Source organism: Poecilia reticulata, unplaced genomic scaffold (genome assembly GCF_000633615.1).
Source record: "Poecilia reticulata strain Guanapo unplaced genomic scaffold, Guppy_female_1.0+MT scaffold_467, whole genome shotgun sequence".
Lineage (NCBI taxonomy): Eukaryota > Metazoa > Chordata > Actinopteri > Cyprinodontiformes > Poeciliidae > Poecilia > Poecilia reticulata.
Window position 1 is genome coordinate 1 of NW_007615229.1, and position 12924 is coordinate 12924.

Here is a 12924-nt window from a genome sequence, read left to right on the forward strand (position 1 = left end):
TGTGTGTGTGTGTGTGTGTGTGTGTGTGTGTGTGTGTGTGTGTGTGGTGTGCATGGTTGTTTGTCCTGTCTGTCTCTGTGTTGCCCTGTCCAGGGTGACCCCACCTCTCGCCCGAAACGTTCGCTGGATATAGGCAGCAGCAACCCTCCTGACCCCACTAGGGGACAAGGGTGTAAAAAAAAATGGTTGGATGGTTGGATGGATGGACACCATAGCAGTAATTATTAGTGTATAAGCAAATGCCTCCACTTGACCTTTACTTCAGTTTGAAGTGTGAAGAGCTTTGCATCAACATCATCATGATAAACATGAGGATAAATCAGAGAGAGAGAGACAGTCTATGTTCTCAAGGCTCCCTGGATCCAGCAGTAACAAATAGGGCCTGGAAGAAAAAAATAAAGCAAATAAATCTGATGAGTGTCTTTTTGGAGGACTCAGAGGTCTAATCTACTCCTGTCTGACATTACCTTGGAGCTACATTCAAGTGTGCAGATAGGGCTTTAATTTAAACAGAGCCCAATGCTCATCAATCATCTCCCTGCAATCTCACTGACTGCTGCGTTGCCCTTCACTTGACCCATCTGGCCTCCGCCGCGCCGGCAAAATTCATCAACGACAGGTACAGAGCTCCGATATTAAACTAAGTGTCTGCTGGTCACCCTGGTTCTGGATGGAAACGGGCCCGTAAACAGGTTCTGGTCAGGGACGGGTCACTGTCCCAGGAACTGCTGTAAACACCCGTCACATCATTACAAATACAGCTTTAATGGAATCATAAAAAGTCTAAAGTCCTTGTTGTTAAAGCGACAACAACAATCAGTTTCTTCAAAACAAAGCATATAGCTGGATGAAAATAACCCAGAAAGAAAATTAGACTGAAGGATTGCTTTATTTGCATTTGCTTCTTCTTCAAGATAACCCAATATTAAACTGTCAAGTTAAAAATCCTTATGAAAATTGTAAATGCTTGATGGAATAATGTAGGGTCTATTTTGACATTATGTAATAAATAAAATAAATTTATAAAAAACAAAAAAACTGTAAAGTATCATCTGGGGCAGGGACAATTTTTTTTTCATTACTTTGTTTAAGGGTGCGATTTCTTTTACTGCGGTTGACGGACAATTGGTGAGACTGATCTTATTCACTGATCTTATCTACAACCACAAGATTCTGAGTGAGGAGAATCTTGTAGTTGTTTAACAATAGTTAGACAACCACAACCGTGATGGGCCATTTTTTTGGGTGCAAATGCGATGAGAATATGAACACATGGTGGAGTATATAACGTTTTATGCTAGGGGTGCACCGATTTATCGGCAAGCCGATTTATCGGTGTCGATTTCCTTAATTTTGGGAGATCGGTGATCACCCGATTTTTAAGTGAAGCCGATTTTAGTAGTCCTCCAATGACCAGGTGCCAGGTCATGGGGACTGAAGCCCATCCAAGTCATGTTTTAAACACACTGACAGGGTGAGGGGAGTTGACCTACCACACACCCAGGACGAGGGCCTGCTCTTCAGCACTCAGGTCAGGCAGCTGGTACAGATCGGGCTCAGCTAAAGTGATCCGATCCAGCAGCGTGTCGTCGTCCAGATGGTAATCCTGTCAACAACAAAAACCTCCAGTCACACATGTCCAAGTCTGATAAAACTATGGGTTGTGAGAGAAGATTTATTTTTGCAATGTATAGCATAGAATGGCAAGGGTTGCAACAAAAAGAAGGATTTATTACATATAAAGAAGTCAGGGCATAAAATCAGCATAAGCCTGCTGTACTTTAATTAATGGAACATACAGAATATTAAGTGTTCTGTATGTTATTATTATAATTAGTATAATATTAGTATATTAAATATTAAGTGTTTAGTATTGAAGACTAAACACTTAGTCTTCAATACACTTGAAGTGTTCAATTGTACACTTGGTACAATTGAACTAAGTTCAAGTTCTGAGTTTCTTTAACTCAGAGAGACAGAGTTCAAAAAACCTCTGTCTCTCTGCTAGTCCTGGTTCTGACATGCCAGATTATGGGCATGGACATAAAGCCATCAGACAGTCATTCTTCTTCAGGATTTTCTGCTAGAGAATTCATAGTTCCATTAACCATAAATTGTGGCTAGTGGAACCATGAATACCACCACCATGCTGCTTGACTGTAGGCAGAACATTTTTAGTTTTTAAACAGCTGTAAAAAGATGTAGGCTGCACCATCCAAAGTGTTCCATTTCCATTCTGTCAGTAAAGAGAATATTTTTTAATTCCTAGTGATTACCAGGTTGAGTTTTCCTTAAGTAGATTTGAGTCAGGCTCTTATTGTTGTTGTTCCAGGGCTTCCCCCAGTGTATTACAAGCCTGGCAGGCCACCAGGCCCACCCTCCCCCAAGTTGAGCATCATTTGCTTATTTTAAATAGTTTAATACACCAGCAACAGTAAATACAGATTAAACTAGGTTCATAATTGACACAGTAATCTGTGCATGAGGGGTTTTGCACCAATTTCACCGTCCTGCACCTGTTGGTTGCACTTGCACGCTATCATTTCAAAATTATGATGCCTGCTTGTGCACCTCCATATTTTTGTAACGTTTAACATTTTTAAACACTAAAGCACAGTGGGCCGCTGATGGACTGCCCTAGCGCCTCTACCACGAGGCTGAACAAGTTTTCTGGGGGAAATCCTGTGTTGGCAGCAGTTTTGGCCTCCCATGAATGACGTTTTTTCTTGCTGTTAACTCTTTAACACTGACTAACTCAGTTCTAGAAACTAGTCTGCTTCCTTTAGAGACCTCCTGGATGAGTCATCAGCGTGCTCTGATATTGAGTTCGTCTTCATTTGGAGATAATGGCTCTCCAGTCCAGGCATTATTGATTGATGCCCATTAATGCTTCTAATCCTTTCATTCATTTCCTTAGACTGAGGCGCAATGTGTTACGTTTGAGGCCTACTTCATATTAAAAGACAGATTTAAGTGGTTTGATTCTGCATCAGTGGTACATTAAATTAAACCAAATAAAAATGTTGTTACTCATTGTCAATTCATGTCTAAGCAAAGGATGTACACATATTTTCACATCAGGTCAGGTTGTTTTGGATTAATGATCGCTTAATACTCAAGTTTTCCCCCAGTGTATTACAAGCCTGGTGGGCCACCAGGCTTTACTTTAGCCTTGTGTTCAGGCTAAGCAATGTTTATTTATTTAAGTTTGTTTTTTAACAACTGATTTTTCTTTAGGACTATATAGTTGGAGTTTAGGTATTAATCTTCCAGTCTTTCAATAACACATAATAATCAAGTAATATTTTCAAATTTCCTGTCAACCATAAACATTTTTTGACTCAAAACCACAGGAAACTGCTGGATGGCTGCCCTAGTGCCTCAAGCACTGGCCTTAGTAAGTTTTCTAGGGGAAACCCTGATACATATATTAAATAAACCTTTGAAAACTATTCTATGCATTTGCTCAGGTTGTACTGGTCTAATATTAACATGGGTTTGAATATCAAAAACATCTAAGTGAGATAAAAAGCAAAAACAAATAAAACGATGAAGGGGAAACCTTGTTTACAGCGCTGCAGTTTGATGCATCACAGGCCAGAAAGGGACTGTTGTTTCTTTTATTTTAGATCCCTTTTGTTAAACTGCTCCAAACGCTGACGTTGCCCCTGCCATCAGAAAATTATCTACAAGGTGACAATGTGGCATCAGCTCGGATAACAAAGTCCTGTCAGATCAAGAGGCAGAGCCCCTCCCTGGTTGCTAGGGTTCTGGCCCAGTGATGAACACATGACCCGCTTCTCTTCTCTCCTCCCATCATTATAAAATGAGTCGCTTAGCTCCGGCTAATGACAGTCTTGATTGAGTCCATTTACTGTCCCTCCCCCCTTAATGGAAACGTCATAAATTTAAGCACTGACAAAAAAAAGAACTGGAGCAAAGCAGTGAGTCTTAGACCTCCTGGGACACAGCCCAGCAACCATTCAATACATTTTGAAAATATTTAAAAGACGGATATTAAACCATCAACCACAAATTCTTTAACAATAACTTGGCAGGAGATTTGAAGAACTATTAGTTGAATTAATGTTTTAGTCCTAAAAGGCTGGATCCTTCATTGGGCTGGCAGAGAATTTGAAGAAGCACAACTTTAGCATTCATAGCAATCACTTTAAATACATATAGTGATTGATAAATGTTTAAGTACATTTATCAATAAATGTACTTAAACATCGTAAACTGTTGATTCCTATATGTTGAGTTTTGTTCCCTACATCCTGGCTGGTGTGAAGGCCATGTGACTGATAATGTGAAGTGGTATTCTGGTGTCTTTGATGAAAGGTAAGTCGCTAACCGCTGGGTTTTATTAAGCTGATGTCGTAATTGAGTTTACTTTATGTTCTTCTGAACTCTTTCAGAAGTTCAGATGAACATTGTCAACTGATGTTAGGACCTTCATACAGAAATAACAATTTCATTTAATTTCAAGCTGACTTGATGAGTTCCAACCCTGATTCCCAAACCAATTGGTCATGAGTGATAGTGTATCAATTGCTAGATTATTCTGCACAGAATAATCTAGCTGCACAGAGGCTGCACAGAAATTGCAAACAGTTGAAGCTTTTCAATAAGAACTGAAGTCTAAAATAGGTAAAGCAGTTGTAAAGCCAAACTAAGGAACTCAACCAGACAAAAGCTATTGTTGAGCTATGAAGATAGAGACGGTTCCTACTTTGGGTAGGCTGGCCTGTGGCGTCGGAGTGGGACTGGTCTCGCTGACCCTCTGATCAGCCTCCTCCTCCCCCTCCTGCCTTTTCACCTCAAGGAGGAGCTGAGCCAAAAACTTTTCCTGGAAGCGGGTCCGTTTCCCGAGAGCACCTGGATTAAACGGCATCAGATCAGGAAAAAGAGTTCAACCTCAACATGACCAAATATTCTTAAGAACCCTGCATTTTTAAAGAGTAGATTTCTCTGACACGGCACTCATATTTTCAAGTCAACCAGTATCCCACACACCTGTCATGTTGATGTGGAGCCCAGAAAGCTCCTTGGCCGTGTTGATGTGCTCCTTGGCGCTCCCGTACTCGTAGTAGTTCAGACTAATATAGGCACACTCCAGGTGGAACTGAATAGCCAGGCTCCTCTGGTCCGACAACGTCGACTGGCATTTCAGCACTGGAGAAGAAACAGAATTATGTTTCTAAGAATGCTTCTATCAATAATACTGTGAATCAATGGTCTGTACAAGAACCATACTGAACAATAGCAAAACCTAGATTCTCTAAGGTGTTTTTCTTGTTTATGTAGCAGAATGCACATTACTGTCATACTTGTGAGGATCAATTGTTGTCTTGGTGTTTCTTACAAACAAGCCATGTGAGCAGAGTAGAGCTGCAGCATAGAGAAGGAAAGCTACAATTGCAACAACCTCCTTAAAAGCTGAATTTACTTCATTTTCTTTCCTTCTAACCTTATCAAAAATTCACTCCTTTCAACTGAGACAAAGAAACTCTCCCCAGGAGAAACTAGCACGGGAAACAAAGCACAGAGCAATTGATCAAAAATCTGATATTTATGAATGAATCAAGACAATGCACCGCCTCCCATGCATTGCTACTTTTAGCTGCATGCTAACATTAGCATTTGAGCTAAGATGACCATTTTAGCTAGTTTTAACTTATACCTTATTGTGTCCATACTAGAATTATGCTACTGTAGATTAACATGCTAGTAATAGATCCCATGCTAACATTAGAATTTTAGCTAAAACTAGCATTTTAGCTAAACTGATGCTGAATTGGTGTAAGTTAGTGTTATCAACATGCTATTGATAACATATTAGCCAACTTTTGTATTTTTTTTGTATTTATTCATTTATTTCAAACAGATTTTTTTTTTTAAAACAAGCAAACAAGCAATAACTAGGACAGAGAAAACATGTGCATACATAACCAAAAAACAAAATAATTTGTTTGCAACTATATTCCTGTTTGAAAAGGAGTAGGAAGAAGTGAACATTTATTAATCCTACCCCCCTATCTCAATTTAATGAAATAATTCTGGACATTAACATGACATGCAACAAAGATAGACATAAATTATCTATTGCTTAAAGCTGTATAGGCTTTGATGCTCAAACTTAAGGCCCACAAAACCGAAGTCAACCTGAGAACTCCCGATTCTGGTCTAACTCATACTCACATAGACTGGCCCCTTTTACATTTCTTTGGAAATTTTCTTTCACTAGTCACCATTCAGAAACCGAAGCCAGGGCTGGAGCAGCCAGAGCCAGCAAAGTCACAGGAAGAGATTTACATGCAAGACGTCAGAGTCACCTTCAGAACTGCCGCTTTCACATTGTAGGGAATGACTCACTTCAGGGTGTGTGTGTGTGTGTGTGTGGGGGGGTGTGTGTGTGTGTCATCAGTAGAAAGGAAGAAAAAGATCCAGTGGATCGATTTTACTAAGCAAGAAAAACACACTTGATTTTAGCCAATTAAAGGGTAAACCATGTCCAGTAACAGTGTGATGTACTTCAGGATGCCACTCACTGGTTGTTCAACTCTGTTCAACTCAAACAGCAGAGTCTTTCCAAAGATCTTAACAGCCTGTGCATTTTATTCATAAAAACACACTTGTCAATTTTTTTCTACTCCCAACATCTTGTTTCTCATAGGAAACACTAGACAGCTGTAAAAGGGACATGATATCCACACTGCTCTTCAATGGGCTCCCAGAGCATCAGTAAGAAGCTTAAGGAGAAGGTGATGCATGTAAAAGTAGTAATTCATAAAAATGTGAAATACTCAATCAAAATATCAATCAAAATCTTCTCTGGGCAGGTTGAGAAGATGATCACCACCTGCGTTGTTTCTATATAAATGAGAATATATTTTCAACAAACATGTTAATGGCTGGATAACACAACAAACTGTCAACCTGTGTCACGTAGCAAACTGATTTAAAAAAATAAAATAAAAAAGAAAGAAAGAAAAGCACTCAAAAGTTTGTAACCAGACAAGAAATAAACAAGATCTTGATCGCTGAAGAGAAACTGATTCCACTAATGATGGTTAAACTAAAGCAGCAGCAGCACATTCAAACATCAGTTAATTAAAACTGTTCAACTGCTAATAGACATTGTGATTAAAAAGAGCTGAGGAAATGAATTCAGCAGCACCTTACCCCACAGAGCACCAAACCAATCTAAAGTGAGTCAGACATGATGACAGCTCCGGCACACAGTGCAGCAGCTTCCTCCACACCTCTCTGCTCACAGGATTTTTATCTCCAGCACATCCTGCTCCTTCTTTACTACTGCTAACCGTTACATCATGTTAAATAACAGCAAACCTGTTGTCTGGTTTTAATCCAACCAGCATCACAATAACTGTGTTAAAGCCAACTAAATGTTTTAAATGTGGTCTAAAAACAGTCTCGATGAGACACTGAAGGAAACAGTAAGTACAGGAATTATAATCTAGATCTTATGATGGCTCCCTGAATACTTCAGTCCTGTTCCAAAGAAATAAATAGGTGTGGGTAAAAGAAAAAAATTAATTGATGCAGTGCAATTAATTTTCCTTCAATTCAATATCAATTCCTTGTGAATGTATTAAATCCCTTTTGGCCGGTGGGTTCACACACTTCTAGGAGCCATGCAAACTGTCTGGGGACGTTTGAGTTTTCATAGTTTAGTCAATGTATCGCTTCCTACATTTCTCACACTTTGTGGACAGTAGGATGAAGAAGGGCTATGGATAACAGCAAGTATGATGAGCTAGTTTAGCAGCTAGCGGCATTTCTCTGGTGCCAGGCATCGATTGCAGACTTGCCACGGCGGCGTAGAGTGGCCATCGTCACGGCTGCGCTGCTCCCAGCAAGCAGCCGTGAACAGATGGATGTGACGTCACCTTCTTCTTGAGTTTATCAGAGGTGAATCGTTTGGCATGAATTACCACCACCTACTGGTGAGAAGTGTGTGGCTCAGAACAACAATTTGGTTCATATTATGAGAGTTATCTCCGTTTACATAAGAAGAATTATTAACTTTTACATGCACACTACTTTTACATGACCACCGTTTAAAAAAAAAAAAAAAAAAAAAAAAAAACAGTGGTCCAACGTCATGTTTTAACTTTTGTACTGTTATTTGTATACTATTACTAAATCAGCATTTAAGTGTTTAAATCAATATTGAATCGATACCAAATCGAATTGAGAACCAAAGAACTGAAATCGAATTGAACTGAGAGGTTCTTAACAATATCCACCACTAGAAATAAGGCAGATATATTGCAACTTTCATCAATGCGTTATGGAAAGTGTTTGACTATAACTGTCTTCAGTTTACAGCAGCTGTTTACTGTCAAAACTACTCCACTTCACCCTCCCACAGCCTTAAGAATCCGTTGGACTCCATGAGCCTTTTGCTATGTGTGTGGTCTACAAAAAAAAAAAAAAACACACATTTGTTAGTGGCAACATGGCGACATCAATGAGTGTGGTGGTGATTTTACTGTCTTTATAGGTCAAATCATCAAGACATCTGTCTTTGCAAATATCCATGAGTAGGAGTTCTTGTTTGTCTGCCATGTTTTTCCACACAACACTGTTCACATAGTTACAAAATATCAGAGGAGCGCACCGCAGTGTGGAAAATTTCATTTGCACAGACACAGCGATAAGGGGCTGTGTCTGTGCCCCTTTTTGCCATGTGGCACAACGCTGACCTCATGTATACGTCAAGCATACATCAAATTGAACTCAACCCAAGTTTATCTGTAGAGCACAACTAAAAGCAGCCACAGCTAACCACAGTGCTTGGTGTATGAAAAAGCCCTTCACCTTCCTATTTTGCCCCAAGGCAAAAAGTGACTTGAAAATGAAGTCCCGGCTCAAAAAACAGACACATTCTTTTCATAAAAACTAAATTTTCCACCCATGTGGAGTTGAGTCAGGAAGGCCTGGGTCACTTGAACCTGAAACTGAACAAAGCCCTGCTGCAGGGGAAAGCAATGCTGCCTATGAATGCCTTTTTGATTTTTTTTATCAATTACGATGCCTGATTGTGCACCTGGAAATTTTTGAAACTAACATTTTTTAAACAAAACAAATGGTGGGCCGCTGGTGGACAGCTCTGATTCCCCCACCACCAGGCTTAACAGGTCTTCTGGTGGAAACTCTGACCAGTGGTTGGGTGCTAGAGCACTCATTCATCCAGCGGCCCATCATGCTCTTGAGTTAAAAAAAATGTTTAAAGTTGACAGGAAATTTGAAAATATCACTCGATAGTTATGTATAATTGAAAGATTAGTATGTGAACACCGACTATAAAATCTTAAAAAATGCAAACATTTTAAAAAGACTGGTGGGGGCACAAGTAAAGCCTGGTGGCCCGCCAGGCTTATAGTACACTGGGGGAAACCCCATCCTAATATAACTCCACTTGTGCAGCCAGTGATGGGGCAGCGTTAACCCGTAAAGTAATGGAGTTAGTGGAAGAGAACACAGATGAGGAAACTACTGCGGAAGTGAAGCACAGACAGAAGAAAATGTATCTGGACTGATTCCTTCATGCAGAGTGCCCCAGGTCAGAGAGCGGCTATGAAATCATAATAGAAAGGATTTGTCCTTCCAAAGAAACTTTTCCCCTGGCCCCTAAAGCATCTCCATAATTCCAGCCATAACTCCTAATAGGGGTGTCTGACTCACAGACACTGTGTTCAGTGTCTATTATTCATTCCCTCATTGATATTTCACAACGCAACACTTTGGCAATGCTTCCAGACAGGAATAGTTTCTCTTGTGAGTAAAACTATGAGCTTGTGTGTTGTGCACATTTAAGAGGCATTTGGGTATGTTGAATACAGCAAAAACAACAGATATTTGGTCCGTGCAAACAGCGATGAAATCCAGCAGTCACTCTCTTTTACAGCTGTACGTTTTCTTTAGTTCCAGATATCAATCAGTCGTATCCCACATGCTATCTTAACTGATACTGTAACAGAATCCCACCTCATTTTGTTGTACCTTTTTGTGACTGAACTTGTTCCAATTCTTTGCAGTAATTTGTGTCATCATGTCAGTATGCATTCTGACTTTTTATCTACACAGTCAAATTCCCTGCTGAGGGGCAATAAAGGTTTTAATACAAATTCTTGGACATCCGGATTATGAGTCTCCAAAATCCTTTAGCACAGTGGACCACCGGTACTCTGAGACTCCATCTAATAATGCCCAGAACTGCCTATTTTAATAGTTGAAACACAAAATGTACCTTAATATGCACAGCTAACCCTAACCCAGTGGACACCAAAGTTGGACCGTTTTAAGAGCCGAGCTCCTACAGACCTCTGTCCATGCTGCAGTGGGCCAAGCTGAGGAGCTGTGGAGAGCGAGCCTCCAGGATCTGCTGGTGCAGGTTGATGTAACGAAGAGTCCACCAGGGCAGGAGCTGCAACCCAGAAACAGATCAGGTCAGCCATCTTCAAGCTTCTATTAGATGGACTCTTTTTGTTTAAGGCAATAAAGTTGGCATAAGTCCTAAAGACCGATGCATTCAACTGCCACCACTGGTGACTTGGTTTTATATCAACCCTTTTAATGCTCCAACAATACAGCCTCATGGGCTGCACAGTGGCGCAGTTGGTAGAGCTGTTGCCTTGCAGCAAGAAGTTTCTGGGTTCGATTCCCGGCCTAGGGTCTTTCTGCATGGAGTTTGCATGTTCTCCCTGTGCATGCGTGGGTTTTCTCCGGGTACTCCGGTTTCTTCCCACAGTCCAAAAACATGACTGTCAGGTTAATTGGCCTCTCTAAATTGTCCCTAGGTGTGAGAGTGTGTGTGCATGGTTGTTTGTCCTGTGTGTCTCTGTGTTGCCCTGCGACAGACTGGCGACCTGTCCAGGGTGAACCCCGCCTCTCGCCCGGAACGTTAGCTGGAGATGGGCACCAGCAACCCTCCCGACCCCACTGAGGGACAAGGGTGAAAGAAAATGGATGGATGGATGAATACAGCCTCATGTTCAAATGTCCTGGATTATTTTTGAAAACCGTGTGGAATAAATGCCAGCACTGCAGAAGGCGTAAAAGGCTGCGAGGCCAGAAGACGAGGCAGCGTTTGGAACTGACACGCATTCCGCTCAGAGTTCACCTGGACATGCTGATCTTTAGGCCCTATCAGCACAAATAAAACACCAGCAGACACAAAGACGCACGCCGGAGGAAAACTGCTGAACACGCAGTAAAAACAGCAAACTGCTTTGCTTTTTCCATCTGACTACAACAGAAAGAAGCGGCGATGTCTCTCAGCCAGCCAACGCTTTCTCCTTCTGCCCTCCTGCTCTTGTTCAGCACTAGAGGAGAGGAACCGAACCGTGTCAAATCTTATTTGCGAGTCAGTTTGCGGGTGCCTGCTGCATCTTGCAGTATAGGCGCAGCACATCCTCTGTAGCATAGCTGCACGAACCTTTAATAGTCTGTCTCGCTGAATCAGTGTACTGCAGCTCGTATTCACACATGCAGGCCAGTCAAGCGTGCTTAAGGGGGCAATTAGCTGCGTCTGAACACAACCTGTGTGTTTCGGCAGAGAGCAGGAGGGGAAGATGACCAGCTAAAGATGAGGAGAAGAAAAACTAGGCCAGCTCACCCACCCCACTATCTGGCAGAGAACACTCTCTTATAGGCCGTTAGCATTAAAGGAGTCCATTATGACTAAATCACCAAACAGTAAACTGACTTTCTGGGTGTCCAGATCCAGCTGTTGATGTCGTCTTCTGAGGAAAAATGTCTGCTGGCGTCAGTTTAACGGCCAGTTCCTGTTATACAGCTTCTCTTTCAGTGAAGTGCAGAGATGGATCCAGAATTTCTACTGTTGCATTCAATTTTCAGCTACCGAATAGTTGGTTAAATGAACAAAAGGCTGGTTAGTATGACTCCAGACACATTATCTTCTAAAATGAATCTAACCTCAAGATCCCAAAACACACAACAGCTTTGAAACTGCAGGCTTTCGTCCAGTGTATTATAAGCCTGGCGGGCCACCAGGCTTTACTTGCCACCCCCCACCAGGCTAAGAATGGTTGTTTATTTTAAATAGTGTTTTTTATCCCTGCGCTTCCCATTGGCCTCACTCTATTATTTACAAATTACGATGCCTGATTGTGCACCTGGAAATTTTTGAAACGTTTAACATTTTTTAAACAAAACAAATGGTGGGCCGCTGGTGGACAGTTCTAGTTCCCCCACCACCAGGCTTAGCAGGTCTTCTGGTGGAAACTCTGACCTGTCATCATTTAATACAAAAATAGAAAAGCTGTGTGTGGAAACACTACCTATGATTTTGTAACTTTCAGGAAAACATAGAAAGGTCCCACAAGAAAATATATATGGGATTCATTTATCCTCTCATGACAAAATTTAAGACCTGTGATTAATGTATTTAAGGTCAACTTACATTTTTTCATGCACCGAAGACATTTGTAGGCCTTAATTTGAAATAGATTAATTTTAAGACTTTGTAAGGATGAGCGGATGCTCTGGTTATTAGGCAAGAGAAAATCTGATGTACCTGAAGGCGTTCCATTTTGGCAGAGCACTTGGTGAGAATGACCCTGGCCAGCAGCAGCAGGAACGGGTTGACCACTAGGCTGTACACCGACTCGCCGTCGAGGAGCAGGCTGGAGAGGGTCGCCTCCGTCAACAACTGGGGACTCTAGAAAAAAAATATTCAAAAAGAGGTGAGAGGTGATTTATCACCCTCTTACAGAACAGTCACTAAAGATGAGAAATCGGTCTGAAATTTGGAATTAAACTCTTACAATCATCAAGAAACGGCTGCCACCAGATATTGAATACACCGTTTTTTTTCCTCACTGTCTGACATTAAATCAGACTACATTTTTGCTAAATTCCAGAATAATTACA

General features: G+C 41.1%; 1 protein-coding gene across 1 annotated transcript; it reads right to left on the reverse strand.

The window, feature by feature from the left end:
* Positions 1-1489: 1489 nt before the first annotated feature.
* On the reverse strand, positions 1490-12712 carry LOC103461020 (tetratricopeptide repeat protein 27-like; the record flags this gene model as incomplete). The annotated part of the gene is made up of 5 exons (XM_008403339.2): positions 1490-1606; positions 4733-4878; positions 5017-5175; positions 10354-10456; positions 12569-12712. Coding segments are annotated over 5 exons (669 nt in total), but the record flags the coding sequence as incomplete, so codon positions are not given.
* Positions 12713-12924: the final 212 nt, after the last annotated feature.